This window comes from Schistocerca gregaria, chromosome 2, assembly GCF_023897955.1.
Source record: "Schistocerca gregaria isolate iqSchGreg1 chromosome 2, iqSchGreg1.2, whole genome shotgun sequence".
Lineage (NCBI taxonomy): Eukaryota > Metazoa > Arthropoda > Insecta > Orthoptera > Acrididae > Schistocerca > Schistocerca gregaria.
This window is the reverse complement of record NC_064921.1, coordinates 121,666,331-121,688,474: the sequence shown is the minus strand read 5'-3', so window position 1 is coordinate 121,688,474 and position 22,144 is coordinate 121,666,331. Positions and strand designations below refer to the sequence as shown.

The 22,144-nt window shown below is 39.2% G+C and overlaps 1 protein-coding gene across 1 annotated transcript in view; it reads left to right on the top strand.

Annotated features, from left to right (window-relative positions):
• LOC126336485 (dynein axonemal heavy chain 7) overlaps positions 1-22,144 on the top strand; it is a 978,012-nt gene that overhangs the window by 737,058 nt on the left and 218,810 nt on the right. Inside the window, exon 49 of the mRNA XM_050000228.1 lies at positions 6,495-6,721. Coding sequence (XP_049856185.1) covers positions 6,495-6,721 — 227 coding nt within the window. The remainder of the gene's footprint in view (positions 1-6,494; positions 6,722-22,144) is intronic.

The following is a 22,144-nucleotide window of genomic DNA, read 5'->3' as shown; positions in this document are numbered from 1 at the left end:
TGTTGACGTGTACAATCTTGTTTGTGAATTGTCCAACGAAATCTAAATAATGGAGCTGGCATGGTGAGGTTTTGTCAGGCTTTTGTCAAAATGCACATGCGAGAGGTCAGTGGTCCATAACCAGGGTGAACTGATGCCCTCAAGCATGTAACAGAACTTTGTTGCAGTGGATATGCAGCGAGCAGCTCCCAGTTGTATGCGGACCTGTGTCATTGTGCTGGGGAAAAGTTTCTTGCTGAAAACTGCTAATGGTACCAACACTGGTTCACCTGTTGCTGCAACGTGACACTGACTGCTGTATCGGAGACATCAACCACAAGGGTGAGAGGTGCTTGTGGGGCTGGGTGAGCCAACAGTGTGGTGTCTGCGATAGCAGATTCCAATTTTGGAAAAGGCTGTAGCATTCCATCAGTCTTCTTCACTTCCTCACCAGTTTTATGCGTCCATTATAGGTACTCATTTATAAGTGCCACGAATGAGGCATGCTTATGAGCAAAATGCCAATAAAACTTCGTAACACCTAGAAATCAATATAACTCACATGTTGTTATGGGTTGCATGTAATTCTAGATCACCTCAACCCTCTCTTGTTCAGGCTGTGGTCTAAAGGTGTTGAAGGTGTGGCTCAGAAACTGCACCTCTGGTGCTTGAAAAGCACACTTCACTGGGTTTATAAGCAAACTGTGTGTACAAAGGCAGTTGAAAAGCTGGTGTAAATTCTGTAGGTGAACCATCTCTGATCTGGACATCACTAAAACATTGTCAATATAGACGAAACAGAAATCAGGATTATATATTACTTCATCCATAAACTTTGAAAAGTTTGGGGAGCAGTGCATAGTCGAAATGGCATTCTGGTAAATTCAAAAAGTTCAAATGGATTACACAGTGTAGTTTTGGAATGTCCGCAACTGATGCAACTGGTATTTGACAGTAAGTCCACACTAGATCTGAAGTAGAGAAGATGCATTTACCATGTGTTGTGACTGAAGTCCTCAATGTGGGGCCCAGGGTATCAATTGAGAATAGTTGTTTGTTGAGCTGATAATAATTGTCACAGGGGTGCCATCCATTTGTTTTCTTTAGCATGTCTGGAGAGGTGAATACCAGCTGCTGCTAGATGGTTGGCTGATTCCCTGCATCTGCTTGAAGGCAAACTCGTGGTTTGCTTCTTTAAACGTATCTGGTTTCAAACTCTGTGGTTGTGTGTGGATCAGTGGACCAGGGGTTGTTAATATGTGGTGTACCATATTGTTTTGTACCGGTGTAAGCTTGGATGACTGCCACATAATCTCTAGATTCTAATGAAGGAGCTACTGAAGGATTGCTATATACCATGAAGCACCCATTGCTGTTCATATTCCAGCATAGTCACTATGATGAAATTGATCTCAGCTGCTTAGGTTGGTTGTTGGGTTCGAGGTCTGGAAGTAGTCCAAAGTATGACAAAAAGTCTGCTCCTAATATCAGATGCACTACATCAGCAATTATGAATTGCCTTTTGGATCAATGTTAGAGACCCATGTTGAGATCTAATGTAACCTGTCCATATATTTGAATGTTGGAGCCATTGTCGGCAAAGAGATGGCAGTCATCATGACTACAGTGAGATAGACATTTGGCCAGGTAAACGGACACGTCTGCTTTGACGTGTACCAAGAATGGCTCTTTCGTGTATTGCTTAGTGAAGAAAAGATGACGGCTGTTATCTGTTGAGCCAGTTGCCATCACCACTCAGCCCTTGTCATTGCTTCTCATTTCACATGGCCAGTTACACTTCTTGGCATCTGTACCAAATTGTCTGCGGTACCAACACACCTTTGTGGTTGATGGCAAGGAGCTACAACTCCAAGTTGAGCTTTGATGCCAATGTTGGTTGGTACTTTCATGCAGAGCTACGGCCTGTTCTGTAATCTCTGACTGTTAGTTGTGTTTTTAGTGATTCAAATGTTACTCTGGCAGGATTCTGTGATTGTGGTGCAACAGCTAGATAATTTTCCACTATTGCTACAAATTCTTGAATGGAATAACATGACTTTTCCACCAGGATAGTAAGTGCAATATTGTCATTGAATAAAGCTTATGTTAAATATACAGGGTGTATCATAATTAATGTCATAAATGCATACAGTTGAAATTACAAGATACTAGAAGCAAAAAGTTTGTTAAAAATGGGCTCTGAAATTCATACGTGAAGAGCTATGAGCACTTCTTCATCATTGATATTGTGAAGTAAATGTCTTCTAGTGCAGACTCTTCATCTTCAATGTTTTGGGAGCAGGTAGTAAGGACCAAAACAAGAAAAATTGTGTGCTGATCATGGGCTCTAAAATGCATATCATAAGAGCTATGCATACTTGCTTAGTAAAAGAGATATATTTTACTGTAGTGAAGAGCAACAAGTGCTCACAGTTCTTAAGGTATGTTATTTAAAGCCCATGTTTAGTGGGTGTTTTATTATTGTTGTGATCCGCACTACCATGACACAAAATATGAAAATGCAGAGCTTACAGGAGAAGAGGTGTGTTTCACAATATGAGAGATGAAGTAGTGCTCATAGCTCTTAAGGTATGCATTTTAGAGCCCATGTTTATTTTACTTTTTTCTTCTTCTAGTATTGTGTACTTCCAACTGTGTGTGCTTACACCATTATTTAAGATACATTCTGTATTGCTGTCTTTTATTTTATTGTAAGTTTTAACCCCATATACTCTGGTGTTTAAGCATACTGCTTTAAACAATGTTTTTTTGTTTTTTGTTTTACTCTTTTATTTTTTATTTTAAGAAAATCAACATGTCACATATATAAAGGGAAGGAATGAATAGTGTTTTAAATTTTTGAACAGATAGTATTTTATTATTTTTGAACAGTGGTTAACATAATTCCTGTTGGGACTTTGTAGGATTTCCCAGTATAAAAATTCTTGATAGTCTCCTAGGATTTGCTGTTGCATTCTAAAATCGGTGTGACTAAATAATTCAATGCATCTGCTGCTGCTGCTGAGTCCCTCTGAAAATTGATGCCGAGGCCCCAAATCATTATCCTATATACACCTCCATACCGTACATGAGGTATGTGCTGACCACACAGTTGCTGCCTTCCAAGAATGGGCTGGTGGCACTGCCCTTAGTAGAACACCAGGGGCAATGATATTTCACACTCAAAGATTTTTTCAACACTCAGGCTAGCTGCATCAAAGAACTTTGTATTCTAACCACTGCTTCTCAGTATATTTATTCCTTAATGAAATTTGTTGCAAGTAATGCATCTCTATTTCCAACCAATTGCTCAATACTTAGTATCAATTCTAGGAATAAGAACAATCTACATAAACACCTAAAATCACTTACCTTGGGCCAAAAAGGTGTCCAGTATTCAGGAAAATACACTTTCAATAAATTGCCAGCAACCATAAAAAATTTGGTTTCAGATAAAGCCCAGTTTAAAAAGAGTTTGAAAGACTTTTTGATAGGCAACTCCTTCTACTCTGTAGATTAATATCTTAACAGATACTGTTAAGCCAGCTTAAGTAAAAATAGCTGTTAGATTTCAGTTTTGACACCACTTGGTCACAACACTCAAGATTAGGTATTTTGTGTATGATAAATTTGTTAATAGTGCATAACAGTGTTTCATTCTGACAGCATGTTAATTCTGTAAATATTAGCTGTTCCAGTTTACCACATTGTATTCACCTATTTCAACAATCTCCTGACAAATCATCAGGGTAGTATGTATTATATTCAAATGTTTTATGTTTTTATGTTATACTTTCTGACCTGTTCTACACCCACGAGAATCATCTCAGTTTTTGCGTCTATGGAATGTAAACTGAATGTAATCTACGCTAATCTAAAAGAGCATTGTGTTTTGATGTGGGATAGTATAGTGTTCCAAGTCCTGCTAAGAGAAAAAGTGTTTTGTCTATTAATAAAATCATGTTGCCAATTTAATTTTAATTACCTCAGTTTTTTGGACCACAAATCACAAGATAAAAGCAAAATGTGGCATTTGTAGTGGAGTACAGCGTGGTAGGAATGGAAACATGGAGCGATAAGCAGTCCAATGTCACATTCACTAGAGTCTTATGCTCACAATCATTTCTTGATTTACCTGAAGGAGAATCCTTCGTAGTAATGCAGTCTGTTAAAATAATACAATAGATGCATACAGCAACTTATCTTCAAAAAATATAGGCTTACTACACTTTTCAGATGATTTGTAATGTGAAAGATCATCAAATACTTTGATTTCACATTTGTAGACTCATCAAAGACTTTGTAAATAATGTTTTCCAAACTTTTCTCCTCTTAACTGCACATTTGGAACACAAAATGAACAGAAAAGCTCTCAAAATGTGTGAAACAGAGAGAACTCGGATGTCACCTAATGCCTACAAAGCAAGAGACAATAACGTAAATGTTTCAAAAATGAAGGATTGTTCAAGTTACATTATCTACCCACTGAGTGTTAAGAAAGCAGATTTCTTGAGCTATGGAGTTTGAACCGCGACTGGAGGTGCATGAAGAAGAGCATAAATATGTGGCCTTTATTCATTATATTGGAGTCATATCATTTTAGATTGCAAAAATTTTAATGTGTTTTGACATCAAAAATGTGTTCAGCTACCTTCCAAAATTAGGGCACTACTCAGTTCTTTCAAAGATTTGGAACTTGGGAAGCCCGGTGTATACAAAATTTCCTGTCAGTGTAGGAAAGTTACATAGGCCATTTGATTCATATAGTTCAGGGCATGTGTATGGAACATCGCTGTCACATGAGGCTTCAACAGCCTGAATAATTGGCAGTAGCAGAGTGTTCCTTAAATAAGGGACAAGGGATGAAATTTAATGAGACTATGATAGTTACCAGTACCTCAAGTTTTTGGAACAGTGTTTATAAAGAGGCAATTGAAATTAGGTTGGTAGACAACTTGATTAAGTGAGACAACAGTTTTCATCTTAGGATATGGAACACGCTACTACCCCACATCAAAACACCATGTTTTTGGAAATTGGGCAGCCTGAGTGTTTGAAAATAATCTTTGAGGTGAAATGTGTTGTTTCACTGCTGTTCTACTGAGGGTGGCACCACTAGCCACTTGGAGGGCACCAACTATGTGTGCAGCACATGCCTCATGTCTGTGCTCTTTACATAATACTCCACCAGCCTAATTCAAAAGAAGATTTCCTGGGCCACCACAGCCAATCTTGGTACTGCTGATTCCTCCAAAAATTATCTTAGGAGTACACCTCTCATCACTCAGTAGTATAAGCTATTTATTGTATTAATCAGCTACTTTGAGAGGGCTATGACTTCCTAAATTCATGTTTCCTATCCTATGACTCCTATCCCTCTGACAATTGCTTCTGTAAGACTTTGCTTATGCCCCCTCCTACCACTAACTGTACCAACACTGTAACTGGTAAAACATATACTATCAAAGGGAGAGCCAGCTGTGGAATGGCTGATGTCATGTACCAGCTGTTGCATAGACACTGTTTGGCCTTTTACATTGGTGTGACTGCCACCAAGTTGTTAGTTGAGGTGAGTGTGCAAAACAGATGGTACATACTGGAAGCACACAATAACCTGTTGCAGAGCACACTCTATTTTCTCTAATTTCTTTGGTTCCAGCATTTATTCTCAGTAACTACACCTTTTTCATTGCTATTAGTTTGCTGTATCTTTTTTTTTTCCTGGCCTGTCTATTTTTCTCTGCCCCACACCCCTCCCATGTATAATGTGCTTAGCTTTCAGCTCCTATTGACACTTAGGCAATGTTTTGTCAGTAGTCTGTGTTTTACTTATTACCCTGTCTTCCACTTGTAAGCTCTCCCCAACAATCACTCATTCCTTCTTGTCCTGTCTGGAAAGTGTCCCTTCAGCTGGGATTCTAGGTGACTAAACACCACCAGTCAATTTCCTTCAGCCCATTTCCTTCCCCTTCAACCCTTCTGTAAGAGGAAGGAGCCACTGGCTCTAAAAGTTTGCACATTTCTTTGAACTTTGTATGTGTTTTCTACTGCCGATTTTTTTATTTATCCAATTATTGATTATTTTTTATATGTTGACTTATTGATTATCTTCATCAGTATTAATTGTAGATAGTAATACTTGAGTGTTGAGAGAAAAGTGATACTAATTACTGATCCTGAGGCTAGCAACGTTCTTATTATTCAGACAAATATTAAATTGTACATGCACACTGTTAGTGAGTGATAAACGGAGTTCGTGGTGTCACACACATATACCAGGAAGTAACAATGTATGCAGATCTGATGAACCACACAGGCTCATTTTTGGATATGACACACACACACACACACACACACACACACACACACACACACACACACACACAAATGGGAGAGAGAAAGTGAAGTTATAAAAGAAAAAAATAAGACTGTTGGAGAATTATTGTGCTTGATGTTTACACCTTAAGTGAATAAACATATACATTGATTTTTCTTTCTGTTGGTGGAAAATTCAGGATGCTGAAAGAAATAGAAGACAAAATTCTTCATGTGTTATCTGCATCAGAAGGAAATATCTTGGAAGATGAAACAGCTATTCAGGTAATAAGTTCTTCAAAGGTATTGGCCAATGAAATTCAAGAGAAGCAGGCAGTGGCTGAAGTAACAGAGAAAACTATTGACAAAGCTCGTTTGGAGTACACACCTATAGCTGTTCACTCTACAGTTTTGTTCTTCAGTATAGGTAACTCATTTTAGTAACTCTTAAAAAATATTAAAAAATTTTATTGTTATGTTTACTATTTCAGCAGTTATGAAAAGATGTATTTCACATAATCAGTAACCAAACAATGGAAAATCCAGATGGAATAATGACACTATTATGAAAAGGATAGATTACTACTAACCACACAGTGGCTAAGAGACAGCTGGACCACCCAGTTGCTGAGCACACTGTCTAACAAAACATTCTTTACATCAGTGACTGAGTATCCTGTGCCTTCTGGATCCTTCCTACCAACACCAGCTTTTCTGAAGTAAGCAGGTGGGAACCATCCCGGCAATATATCCTATGTTCCCATAACCCCCTGACCTCAACCTTTGTTAGTCACTGTCGTTCACCCAGCTATTCCCTTCCTTGCTCCTACTCCAGCACTACGCATCCTTCTGTTCCACCAATGCATCCACAATCTGTTTACATCTCTAATTTCTGCTTCCCTCCCACTCCTCCTTGCATGCAGCCCCACTGTCTAACCTCCTGATGCAACTACAGCCGTACCCTGCCCCCATCATGTTCCTGTATGCTCCCACAAGCAGCACATTACTGTTGCCACTCCTACCCTGCTATTTCATCCACAACCCCTATGTGCTGTCCTTCCCTCATTTCATCCCAGCTTCTTCCTTATCCCCACCACCTCGACCACTTCTCTCTTCACACGTATCTCTATATATGGTGAGTAGCAGTCTTTTGTCTCCACTGTGTGGTGAGTAACAGTATATCCTTTTCATAATATTGACACATACAGTAACTTTAGGTTGGTGGACCAGTAGTTTTAAATGCAGTGTTAACTGAAGCAATAATTTAAATTATTGGGACTCTCTATAGACCAGTTTTTCATTTATCCATTTCCTAATGGTTTACAAATCAGAGTTTATGTAACAAAAACTGATTCTTTTTAGTTCTGAAAATAAAACCTAAGATATCTAGAATCACTGCCTTGGCTCATTCACTGGTACGGCCAAGGTTTACAGTTTTTTTTTTTTTTTTTTTCATTTAAATAACATATCAGCAAGAAACCTAATGTACAAAATTTTAAAGATAAAGGCAAATCCTACAACAATACATAAAAAGAATCATTATTTACCAATTGCCAGTATCTACCATCTATCACAGGACTGAATGAGTCTTCTGATTTTTCATTTAATTTTATCTTTTATATGCCTCTTGTATATATCTGTTAACATTCATCTTATCAGTTACTACAATTTAATAATTAGATGTCTGGAACTCGAACCTCTAATTTTGTATTCCATCACTTCATCTGACTTGTATCATATAGGTAAATATATCTTTCACCTCAAGGTTTCACATTTATTTAACGCTATTGCCATATTTTCCACTTGCTCTTTCCTATTCCCTTTGATAAAGGACCATAAAGTTTCAAAAGTAAAGGCTCAGTAATTGTAAACTTCCATTTTCCCTTTCACATCTCCCACATATGATCCAGTTTTGGTGACTGAATTCAATCACTATTGTGTTTAGGAATCTCACTTCTTATTTTACCGGCATTACATAAAACAAAATCACATAGAAACAGAGCAGTGTTTGGCCTTGATTGGTGTTACATACTTTCATGCTTTCTCATAATGCTTTTAACCAACACCTTTTACCAGCACCAAGGTAGTAAGGTACGGGATCAAGAAGGAAAAGTGATAAACTATATCTGTAATAAAGAAAATACAGAAATATTCCAAAAGTAACCTAAAATGTTTCTTGGAGAACCAGTAGGAAATTTGTGAGACTATCTTGTTTGACAAATTTGTTATGGCTTTCATGGCCACTTGTTGACAAACTGCCTATTGGCTTCTGTCTCGGGTTCTTCAGCCGACGTTCATCTAATGATTTTACTGACCTTTCGCCAGCACACGTGGATGACATTGTCAAAGCTTCACCCTCCATTGCCAGTGGTGAACTGGAGCCGAGCTCATAGCCACAGACTACATGTACCTGGCGTGCCAATGTCTGAGGGCTTCTCTGCAGTCATATCCGGTGTGGATCTCCTCTTGCTATCTGAGATGCCTATTCGTTGCGGTACAGGAGGGCAGGATCCGTTTACCTTAAGGCTTTCCTCTTTCTTGTTGAAACTGTTCGCATGTTTTTGTATTTCTACAGCTTCTCTGAACAACCCTGTGTGATAGTGCTTCTCTACAGCCAGAACTTCTGTGTCGGCGAATTTTATTATATGGTCGGTGTCACTCAGTGCGTGCTCTGCCACGGCCAATTTCTCCACCTGCCCCAACCTGCAGTGTCGCTTATGTTCTTTGATTGTGGTGTTGATTGATCATCCAGACATAAACTTTTCCGCATGTGCATTGTATACTTGGCAACTTGCAAACCTAAGGTGTGTTACAGATACGTCAAGGATACTTTCTTAGTATGGAGCCATGGTGAATAACAGCTTGGTGACTTCCTAAGACACTTGTAAAATTTATCATGGAAGTAGAAAAGGACAAAAAACTGCCATTTCTAGATTTGCTGGTCACAAGGCATGGCGAAAGCTTGAGACACAATGTGTGTCGAAAACCAAAACACACAGACCGTTACCTACACAAACTATCAAACCACCACCCGAGCCAGAAAAGAGGCATGATTAATACACTCATAACATGAGCAGGATGAATATGTGAGCCACAGCACCTCAGACGTGAAATGCAACACCTGGTAAGTGTTCTGAGGAGCAATGGGTACTCCACAAATTATGTTAGAAGTGTAACAGAACCAAACACTCAGCAAAGTAAGGAATCAGAAAAAGAAGTGTCGGGTATGGCCTTTCTGCCATACATTCCCAGAGTGATGCACAGAATCGGCCGTGTAATGCTCAAACATGGCGTAAAGACAATTTCCAATCGGACAAGGAAGATCAAAGGGTGTCTTAGATTCGCAAAGGAAAAAAGGGACCCACTTGCAATGTCGGGATTGGACCATATACCATGCACATGTGGAGAAGCTTATGTCGGAATGACTGGATGATCTATCAACACCAGGATTAAAGAACATAAGCGACATTGCAGGTTGGAGCAGGTGAAGAAATCGGCCATGGCAGATGACGCTCTGAGTGAGGCTGACCGCATAATGAAATTCACCGACACAGAAGTTCTGCCTGTAGAGAAGCACTATCACATGTGCTTGTTCAGAGAAGCTGTAGAAATACAAAAACATGCTAACAGTTTCAACAAGAAAGAGGAAAGCCTTAAGGTAGATGGATCCAGGCTTCCCCTACCACAGCAAATGACCGTCACAGGTAGCAGGAGGAGAACCGCACAGGACATAACCACAGAGAAGCCCTCGGACGTTAGCGTGCGAGGTACATATAGTCGGCGGCTGCAAGCTTGGCTCCATTTCACCAACAGCAATAGGGGGTGAAGCTTTGACAGTGTCAGCCACTCATGCTGGCGAAACGTCAGTAAAATCATTTAGATGAACATCAGCCGAAGAACCCAAGACAGAAGCCAATAGGCAGTTTATCTTTCTGCAATGATGAACAAGGTTTTATAAGAAGGACACAAGAGAAATATTTAACTATAGAGTCATAGACACACAAACACACACACAAAATTCAAGCTTTCGCAATCAACAGTTGCTTCGTCAGGAAAGAGGGAAGGAAAGGGAAAGACGAAAGGATGTGGGTTTTAAGGGAGAGGGTAAGGAGTCATTACAATCCCGGGAGCAGAAAGACTTACCTTAGAGGGAAAAAGGACGGGTATACACTCGCACACACAAACATATCCATCCACACATACACAGACACAATCAGACATATTTAAATGCAAAGAGTTTGGGCAGAGCTCCATCCGCACATACACAGTCACAAGCAGATATGAAATGTCTGCTTGTGACTTTGTATGTGCGGATGGATATGTGTGTGTGTGTGAGTGTATACCTGTCCTTTTTTCTCCCTAAGGTAAGTCTTTCCACTCCCAGGATTGGAATGACTCCTTACCCACATCAAGCTGTGGAATAACTTCAGAATAAAGTTAATACATTTCCCTGGCTTAGAAATGAGTGCAATATAAATGACTGTGTGATCCTATGCTTATAGTTCAGTATCATTAACTGGATCGGCTTTACTCTGTCTCGTTCCGTTGCTTCTTTGTTCACCTACATCAATAGCTTCCTTTGTTTTGAACAATATTTGGTTCCACTAATAAACTATAGTCTTATCATTCTTCAAACCAACATACTGTTTCTGTATTACATGATGCAGTTGTTTACAAAATTAATATGTCATTATATTCTTAACTGAGCACCTCATACTACACCACCCCTTTAATCCAACATACATGTGACATCACATCATCTGACAAAATCCATAATATCTCCATTCTGGCTTGTTTTACATCACACTGTGCATTTTCTATGTAACATAATCTATGGCTAAATAAAATGCAGTAAAGCAGATCACTCATATTGTGCCATCTGGATATATTACAGATTTCCCAAATTTAGCTGAAAATAACTAGTGCTGTTTATCCTGTCTACATTTGTGATAATTATAGATTATTGAAAGATTAAAGGTAACCACTCATCATATAGCTGAAGCATTGTGTGATTAACAGGCACATAGAAAAGACCAAAATGTTCTTGAGGTTGTGGACAATGTCCTTCTTCCGAAGAACATCATCCTAAAGCTCAGGAAAGTTCTCAATCTTGTTTTTGTACCTGTCAACACTCTGTGGCTTGGCTATGTGGTGAGTGATAAACTTTGCCTTTTCCACTAATTTTATTGATTTGTTCTAATGTTGCAATGTCAAAAGAAGAAACCAGGCATAGTCAGGCCATACCAGGTAGGTTAGCAGTCTAAACAAGTTGATGTCCGAAATTACTGTGACTAATTATGGCTTAGCTTCTCCTTCTGTCTCACTTGATGTGTGAGACTCCTTGTCTCCTACCTTTCAAATTTCACAGAAGCTCTTCTGCGAACCTTGCAGAATTAGCACTCCTGGAAGAAAGGAGACGAGGTACTGGCAGAATTAAAATTGTGGAGACAGGTCGTGAGTCATGCTTGGGTAGCTCAGTTGGTAGAGCACTTGCCCGTGAAAGGCAAAGCTCCTGAGTTCGAGTCTCAGTCCAGCATACAGTTTTAATCTGCCAGGAAGTTTCAATGGAGGTGTTGCATATCATTCTGTGTATTGGTGGCTACACTGAGGGAACTTAGTAGATATAGCGAGTGTCCTAGCCAACCTGAATGAGTAATTCAGGGCTGCTTGTGGATGTCTTCTCTGTTGTGCTTTGATGAGAATTGTCAGTCATATAGCAGGGTGCTCTTGTCTGCAGGAAATTGCTGGAAAAGTGTTACTGGTATGATCACCTCAGGCGTTTTCTTTCCATTGCTGTGTTTTTGCAGTGTCCTAGGGAGTTGAACTTGGGGGAGACATTTCACTGTAAAAGTGAAGCCAGCTTCTTGTACTTCTGGTCTGTGTCCAAATGGGTAGCAAAATTCATCTGTCCAGTGGTGAATGTACCCGCTGGACTATTGTGAACCCAGTGTGGTGAAGAAAGTGATAAGCATCGTCTCTGTATCTCAACTGGTTGCTGCAACTATTTACAGCAGGTGATGTTTCACTTAGTGACCATTACAGGATGTTCTCTTTGCGGTGACCATAAGTATGAGCTGCAACTATATGACTTCTGTGTTACATTGATGTTGGTGGCTCTATCATCTCAGTGAACACACTTGTAATATCATCTCATGCAGGTGCATGTATGGTTGTCAGCCATGATGTATTTTAGAAGGCATGCAATCATTGATTGGCATTATTTCAAAAGTATGAAGAAAAGGTTTAGCTCTGCCTCTGTGGGTATTTCTTCATGGGCTTTCTCATCTGTTGTTCAAACATTTGAACCATGTGTTATGCACCATTAGGTGATGGTTAGAAGGGTCCTACTGAACTGAATTTTTCACCATTACTTAATGATAAATCTGAAAAAGTTGAGAAGTAAATCATCCAATGTCTTTTACAAGGTGCAATATAATCCTTCTAATGTCATGATTTTTATTATTAATATATAGTGGCATCTGTGGTAGTCTATCACATTCTGACAATAAAAGGATAGTTTGACTGTGCATCCCCTACATTTAAGCAACTTTTTCTCAAGAAGGGATGTGCAAAAACCAGATACCAACATTCTTGTCCAGGGTTTCCAAGTTTCAGGCCAAGAAGTTAATGTCTGAGGAAGAATTGGTTGGTGTTCATACACGGGGTGTATATGAAAGTTGTTTTGATATGTGTTCAATACCCATTTTTCATACAGGTCATTCTCCTATGACATCAGTGTACAAGCAACAAAACACTTACTCTTTTTTGTTGTAAGTAGAATGAATTTGTCAAAGCTTAACAGACATTGTCTAAAGCAGAATGTGGTTCATAGTGGTGCATCAGTTGAAATTAGTAATCTCACTCACCATTTTTTTCTCAGCCATTGTAGTACTTGCTGTAGCTTGTGATACCTCATTCTGATTGTGATGTTTTGTTTGGCTTCTTGTGCCATTAAATTGAGTTGAATTATTCTTCTGGTCTACTGTTGAATCTTGGTCCAGGATCCATTATGAATTGGGATGGCCAGTATTTATGTGCCTGTTGGCCAGTTCATAGTGTATTTCGTCATTGTAATTGCTGAGCAGTAATACCCAATGTCGAAGGGACTGATCTTGACTGTTATAATAGCTTATCCCAGGGACCAAAAATGGCTGACACAGGCTGGGATTTGTAGTTAGATGAAAATGGATGCCACAAATATATATTTTAAATATAATCACACTGTGTATAATGGTTAGTCAAGCACTATTGTACATTTAGATTACATGTTATTCTTCCGAAGCTGGCTCAGTATGTGTGTATTCTGCGTGCTGCCATGAATGGCTGCAATTGCTTTACATTCTTGAATATCAATAGCTTATATGAGGTATGTCTGCAAAGTAAGTTCTCTTCTGCAACTGTTAAACTACTTTTCTACATAGCTTCTGAAACTTTGTAGGCACTTGTCATAGCGTGCCACAAGTTTTTGTATGCCTTCTTCATAGAAGGTTGCCGCCTGTGTGTTCAACCATGTAGTAACATGTTCTTTCAGCATTTCATCATCGTTGATGCATTGACTGCCAAGGACAGATTTTAGGTTAAGAAGAGATGAAAATCTCTAGAGGCAAGATCCAGGCTGTGTGGAGGATGATCAAATGCATCCCAGTGAAATTCCCATAAGAGTTGTTTGGTCACATGCGCCGTGCGAGGTTGGGCATTATCATGGAAAAAAACAACATGTTTTGACAGTAATCCCCAACGCTTGTTCTGTATTTCATGGCGCAGTTTCTTAATGGTCTCGCAATAAACATGTACATTGATTGTTTGGCCTCGTGGTAAGAAATAAATCAGCAAAATGCCTTTTCTGTCCCAAGAAACAGTGCACATGACTTTCCGAGCTGTCAGGATTTGCTTAGGCTTAACCGTCATTGGAGATGAAATGTGCCTCCATTCGATTGATTGCCGATTTATTTCAGGGGTGTTGTACGATACTCAAGTTTCATCCCCTGTGACTATCTGAGAAAGAAAACCATCACCTTCTCCATTGTTGCGTGCCAAAAACTGAAGTGTACTGTCCATCTTTACCCAACGTGAGAATTTTGATGTTTCAGTTTTTAAGTAACAATTTCATGAATTAGTGATCGTGAGATTTGTGGAACTTCCATAGCAAGGGCACAAAGTGTAAACTTATGGTTGTGCTTAATCTTCTCTTCAATTGTGTGAACCAGTTCATCAGTAACCACAGATGGGCATCCAGTTTGTTCTTCACCATGCTCTTGATCACATCCTTCATTGAACAGTCTGACCCATCTTCTAATCATTGAATCACTCATAGCATTTTGTACAGAAACCTTGCAGACTTGCCAATGAATTTCCTTTGGTTTAACTTTCTTTGCATTTAGAAAACGAATCACAGATCTGATTTCACACACGGTGGCATTTTCAATTACAGCTGACATTATAAAGAAGCACTGCAAAGCACATATCAACTTCTCCTAGAGTCAGAGTAACTGCCGCACATACTTGAAACTGGAATCATAGCACTGCTGTGGATAGAAATAGAAATGGAACATACTTTGGGGACAACCCTCATGTATTGCAGCTGAGTGCTGTTTGTGGACGTCTCTTGAAAGAAGTTACTTTTGTTGACACTGCAGCACAATGCAGATGCTTTTAATTTCTGGGATTTTATTTTGAAGTTTACTGCATATTCTTGTTGAGTGATGGCTGTTATCATCATATCATCAACATAATCAATCCATGAGGGAATTTAATGTTTATTCCTCTATGGAATGTTTTGGAATAATGCTAAAGCACTGGGAGCTCTGAATCAAGAGCATCTGTAGTAATAGAAATCAAATGGAATGTTAGCCACTGGTATTTCTTCTGACTGTTCATCAAATTGGATTTTCCAGGAATCATCCATGATACCAGTAACAGAAATCTATTTGGTACCCAGTTTGGCAGCCAGTTCTTATGTGTACTTAATTGTATAAATGTTGTTCATTTATTGGGCATTGATTGTCACTTTTAAGTCACCACAGTGTTAAGATATATGTCATAAGGATTTGCTGTGGCTTCCTTTATTGCTTAAAGGTAATCTGTTCCTTGTGCTCAGCCCATTTCTTCTCTGGTTGATGTTGTTGTCATGCAAGTAATTTTTCTTGATCAGCAACTGTTGTAGCCACGTTTCCTAAGTTCTGGATTCATTACTTCCTTTAACCTTGTAGCCAAATGTAAGAATAAAATTTGTTGATGGTCTGCTCACAAAGTACAAGCATGACAACAATTCAACTTCATAGCAGAGCAGATCTCTTGTAGTACTGTGAACCATAGTCTGACGTAATCCCAAGTCAGTTGTATCCAATTGCAGAATTCAAGATTGGTCTGGTTGTTGTTGTGATCCAACAAGGTGATGAAAAGTAGCTGGTGCAATTAAGATGAGAGTGACCAAGTCTAGCCTCAAATCACCTTATATCTTGATCTATGGGAGAGGCTCCATGCAAAAGCACAAATGATGCTTTCCACTTCAGATCTGAGGCCATCCTTGGTTCAATTAGGTCAGGCTCTCCTGCCTGCCCTTTATCACTTACACAGGCAGGGGTAGTAGTGCAGGCTACAAGCCAGATGGCCCCATTGCACATGTTCTGCACACATTTGAGCTGCTGAGCCGTTTGTGCATATTGCCATTAGACTATGATTGTGTGTGCTACAACATGGCAGCAAAATTGCTGACATGTCAGCTTTTTTACCACACCTGACCCTCCCCCCCCCCCCCCTTCCCCCTTGTGCTCAACCTACTGCCTCGAGGGAGGCAAAAATACTGCAACAGCCTGCACTAGATGATTGGGTGAATTGGCAATACAGTTTCTCTTGAATGTGGGGTGGGAGCACAGCTCACTGTTTACAGAACTGTACCCAGAATCAATAGCAATCCTCAGGTTTGAAGCTGGGTGGAGTGTCTAAACTAGTCTTGGTCAAATAGTACCCTGTGAATACTAGTGGTCTGGCCATGCTCTTGCATAGTGCTCTTCAAGTGCAGTGGTGAGTTAGATGGAGCAACAGAAAAAGACTGCAGCTGGACGCCATTGGAGCAACACAATCAGCTTGTCAAAGTTTGTTAACAAAACCAGTTGTGTTAAATTAGACTAATTTATGTTCTTCACTATGAATTGCTGTACTTTTTGTATGGTTTGAAGGCCATGAAACATGTTTAATACACCATTGTGCTATTATGAGCTGGAAAAAACACATTCAATGGAACATCATTAGAACACCAGCCACAAAGAAGATATGATGCACTTGTCTTCTGATGAACGAGAGTGAATGCCAACTGTAATTAAGGTGGCCATTACAGAAAAACTGTGTAAGGGTAAATGGAGCCATGACAAAATCTTTTATAGTTGACTTCAAAATTTTTTTGTACTCATAAAGTCTTATAATACAAGGGGAAAACCATTTGTAACAGATATGGTGGACAAGATTGATGATAGCAAACAAACATTAATCCTTTGGAAAAATCAGCTTCAAGTTCATGGCATGGAAAATTTCCCCGAACTAGAGAGTCACATTTGTGGACCAGACATGACTGGCTACATTTCAATAACTCATTTATTTCATCAAGAGTTCTCAAAGAAATTCCAAGAGTTTGCACATTGAAGAATGATTTTGATTTATTTGTCAGACCATTATCACTTTTGGATGCTGATTGACCTTGTCATTACTTCCAACTTGAGGTGATAGATGTAGAGCATAATACGTGGCTCAGTGACATGTTTGTCCAACCCAGGAATTTAAGACAAACAAGCTGCTGTATGTGTGTCTTCCAGAACAAGGAAAGCTCCAGAGAGGAACCGTGATTTTTTATGGCTGGCACCAGGGAAATCACTTCAGCACCATCCAGAGACATTGCCATCAAGAATGTAACTATGGATGTAAGTACACAATATTAAAGTGACAAAGAAATGTACAAGCCAAGTGAGCACACTGATGGGCTGCTACAGAAGAATCCAGACCTACGCTTTTGTGAGGATGGCTCATTATTAAATATTAGGTCTTTAAAAAATAAAATTGATGATCTTAGTAGTAACTACATAATGCATTGCAATATAAATGGTTTAAGTGTTGAATACTCATGTGACAGAAGCTCTAAGTTAGATGAGCTACATGTTTATTTATCTGAATTTCTAAATGCTAAAGTAATTTGTTTAAATGGACACTGGCTTAATAGTGATACCATAAAAATCTTAAATAAAATTGAAAACTTCAAGGTAGCTACCAGCTTTTGTAGGATAAATAAATCACGAGAGGTTCATGCATACTCATTCATTCTGATTTAGATTACCATGTAAGATATGACTTCAATTGTTTTAATGAACAGTGTATGTTTGAGGGTTGCTGTGTTGAGTTAAAGGACTTAAATGTTGTTATAATATCAATTTATAGAATCCTAGGGAAGGTGACAACTGAGCATTTCCTGCGTAAATTTCATAGTTTGTTAAAATACCTCAGTATAGAAAAGAGGAAATAAATTGTAGTTGCTGCTGATTTCAACATCAATGTGTTGAATGAAAGATGTGAGGTATCAAAATTTACAGACTTAATAAAAAATATGCCTTCAAATTAAATTTTTCTGAATCTACAAGAGAAAATTCTCAGACAGCTACATGCATTGACAATATTTTAACGAATAACGAATTTGAAGATGGATATAAATTTTGCCTGGATCTAGGAACTTCTGATTATTCAGCATTATTCATTGATCTACCCAGAGCAGGTAGGTAAGTCCCATGTAAAAAAGCTTATGTAAAAAGGATCTTCAACCAAGAAACTTTGACTCTATTCCATGATAAGCTGAAGGAGACAGAATGGCACTTTGATAAAAATATTTCATGCACAGCAAAATTTGAAGCATTTCTAAGGGATTGTCAAAGTGTTTTCAATTAAATGTTTCCACAAAAAACTTATTTTAATAAAATGACAAAATTAAAATGGATCACTAAAGGTATAAAAATGTCCAGTGGTAAGAAAAGGCAGCTACATAAGGAACTAAGACATAATAAAGAAATTGAATATGTTAAATGATACAAAAGTACATTTTAGAAAGTTGTCAAAGCAGCAAAGCAAATGACAAATAATAAATTAATCTTAAAACATGAGAATAAATCAAAGTCGGTGTAGCCAGTTGTAAAACATGAATTAGGTATCAAAGCCTCTAGACATGGAATTAGTACAATTAAGCTTGAAGATGAGTTCATTGTAAATCCAGCTCAAATTTCAGAATGCTTCAATGAGTTCTTCATTAATGTAGTGAAACCAGAGGTTAATGTTGCATATTATGAGAACAGTGTATGTCCCTTTGGACTAAATCATAATTATGAATGCCTCACAAAATTCAAAACAGTTTCAACAATAGATATAGAAAAAATTATATTAAAACTAAAAAACAAAAATTCTGCAGGTTGGGATGGAATACCAGCAAAAGTCCTTAAATTTGTGTGTAAAATAGTAGGGTAACCACTATCTAAAATAGTATACAAATCTTTTGAACAAGGAAGCTTCCCAGAGGTGCTGAAGTATGCAGAAGTAAAACTGTTGCTCAAAAAAAAAAGGGTCAAGAGAGGATATGGGGAATTATCATCCCATCTCCCTCCTTCCAGCCCTATCAAAAATCTTTGAAAATGCTGCTGCTACACAGATTCAAAATTTTATGGAGAAATATGATATTATTACAGAAAACTAATTTGGTTTCCAGCGTGGCAAAAGTACTATTGTTGCAATTAACAAGTTTATTGACAATATCAGCACATCATTAGACATCCATAATAAAGTTGCAGGAATCTTTAGTGATCTCACAAAAGCCTTTGACTCTGTAAATCATGCACTGCTCATCTATAAGCTTGACAAGTATAGGATCAAGGGTAATGTTCTAAATTGGCTTACTTCATACTTACCAAATAGGAAAAACAGAGTGATTGTCTCATAAAATGCAGCAAAATACTATTCAAAATGGAAAACAGTAGCCCAAGGTGTCCCTCAAGGCTCAACTCTAGGACATATTTTGTTTTTGTTCTATGTTAATGATTTACTGAATAGTATAAATGCTCCATCTATTTTATTAGCAGATGACACATTTATATTAATTGAAAACCAGCAGCCAGAAAAAAATCCCTCTCTGCATAATAAACACAATGAACAAACTAGAAACATGGTTCCAGCTGAATGGACTAAGATTGAACATCCCCCAAAACCCACATGGTCCAATTCAGAACAAAACAGTCAAAGCCCCAAGAAATTAAAATAACTCATGAAAATCAGGATATAGAAGATGTGGATTCTGCGAAGTTTTTATGGTTAAACCTGGATAAAAATTTAAATTGGAATAAACATGTTGACTACCTGTTAAACAAATTATGTAGCTTTGCATTTGCTATGCAAATATTAGCTGGTGCAACAGACATGAATACAAGGAAAATTGCGTACCACAGCTGCTTTCAGTCAGTTGTAAGGTATGCTATTATTTTTTGGGGAAATTCAAGCAATATATTGTGCATACTAAAGTTACAGAAAGGAATAGTAAGGAACATGTGTACTGCCCATCAAAGGACATAATGTCGCCTACTACTTGAAAAACAACAGTTATTAACAGTTTCCTACTTATACATCTATGATATTATCATCATTCTACACAGCAATTTAGAGTTATTTGAGAAAAACTGTTTCAATTACATATATAACATGAGAAACAAAGACAATTTTATGCTTCTCACTCATCACTTACACCTATATGTACAGTCCCCTCAGTATATGACAATGAAAATTCATAACAAGCTAAAAGGAAAGAATGTTCTGAGTATGAACCTTGAAACACTGAAAACAAAGATATATTACACTCCTGGAAATGGAAAAAAGAACACATTGACACCGGTGTGCCAGACCCACCATACTTGCTCCGGACACTGTGAGAGGGCTGTACAAGCAATGATCACATGCACGGCACAGCGGACACACCAGGAACCGCAGTGTTGGCCGTCGAATGGCGCTAGCTGCGCAGCATTTGTGCACTGCCGCCGTCAGTGTCAGCCAGTTTGCCGTGGCATACGGAGCTTCATCGCAGTCTTTAACACTGGTAGCATGCCGCGACAGTGTGGACGTGAACCGTATGTGCAGTTGACGGACTTTGAACGAGGGCGTATAGTGGGCATGCGGGAGGCCGGGTGGACGTACCGCCAAATTGCTCAACACGTGGGGCATGAGGTCTCCACAGTACATCGATGTTGTCGCCAGTGGTCGGCGGGAGGTGCACGTGCCCGTCGACCTGGGACCGGACCGCAGCGACGCACGGATGCACGCCAAGACCGTAGGATCCTACGCAGTGCCGTAGGGGACCGCACCGCCACTTCCCAGCAAATTAGGGACACTGTTGCTCCTGGGGTATCGGCGAGGACCATTCGCAACCGTCTCTATGAAGCTGGGCTACGGTCCCGCACACCGTTAGGCCGTCTTCCGCTCACTCCCCAACATCGTGCAGCCCGCCTCCAGTGGTGTCGCGACAGGCGTGAATGGAGGGACGAATGGAGACGTGTCATCTTCAGCGATGAGAGTCGCTTCTGCCTTGGTGCCAATGATGGTCGTATGCATGTTTGGCGCCGTGCAGGTGAGCGCCACAATCAGGACTGCATACAACCGAAGCACACAGGGCCAACACCCGGCATCATGGTGTGGGGAGTGATCTCCTACACTGGCCGTACACCTCTGCTGATCGTCGAGAGGACACTGAATAGTGCACGGTACATCCAAACCATCATCGAACCCATCGTTCTACCATTCCTAGACCGGCAAGGGAACTTGCTGTTCCAACAGACCAATGCACGTCCGCATGTATCCCGTGCCACCCAACGTGCTCTAGAAGGTGTAAGTCAACTACCCTGGCCAGCAAGATCTCCGGATCTGTCCCCCATTGAGCATGTTTGGGACTGGATGGAGCGTCGTCTCACATGGTGTGCACGTCCAGCACAAACGCTGGTCCAACTGAGGTGCCAGGTGTAAATGGCATGGCAAGCCGTTCCACAGGACTACATCTAGCATCTCTACGATCGTCTCCATGGGAGAATAGCAGCCTGCATTGCTGCGAAAGGTGGATATACACTGTACTAGTGCCGACATTGTGCATGCTCTGTTGCCTGTGTCTATGTGCCTGTGGTTCTGTCAGTGTGATCATGTGATGTATCTGACCCCAGGAATGCGTCAATAAAGTTTCCCCTTCCTGGGACAATGAATTCACGGTGTTCTTATATACTCGTCAAATGCTGCTACTACACTGTTGAGGAGTTCATGAAGGATGAACTGAACATTTGAGCAGGATAAATTTACATATAGTCTTGGATGTAACTGTAGCTGTCCTTCACAAAAGGGAGGAAAGAAAATAAAAGTTTATATTAATGTTAAAATTCTTTGTACCAATTAGGCCTAAACTGTGTCATCCATTTTTTTGACGTGCTCCTGTACACTAATCTTATGTTTAGAAATTTATGTTATGAGATGAATAAAACACTATTCACTACAAACTCTTATAAAATGTTACCCAAGAGCAGTTTCCTCAACAGCACAGAAATGTTGCTGAAGTTATGTCAATGTTTGGCTCAGTGTATGTCGGTGAACAGTTTTCTTTTATGTTATGAAATTGACATGGTCCCACCAACATTTGGTTTTAAGAGAATTTTATTTGCATGACTACAAGTGTGTGAATGCATCACAAATCATAGGTCCACCTATGTTACATGTTTCAAATTAGTCTATCTATATTACATGTTTTAAAATTAAAATGCCTATAAATTTATAAAGATCACAATTCAAGTTAACTTATTTTTTG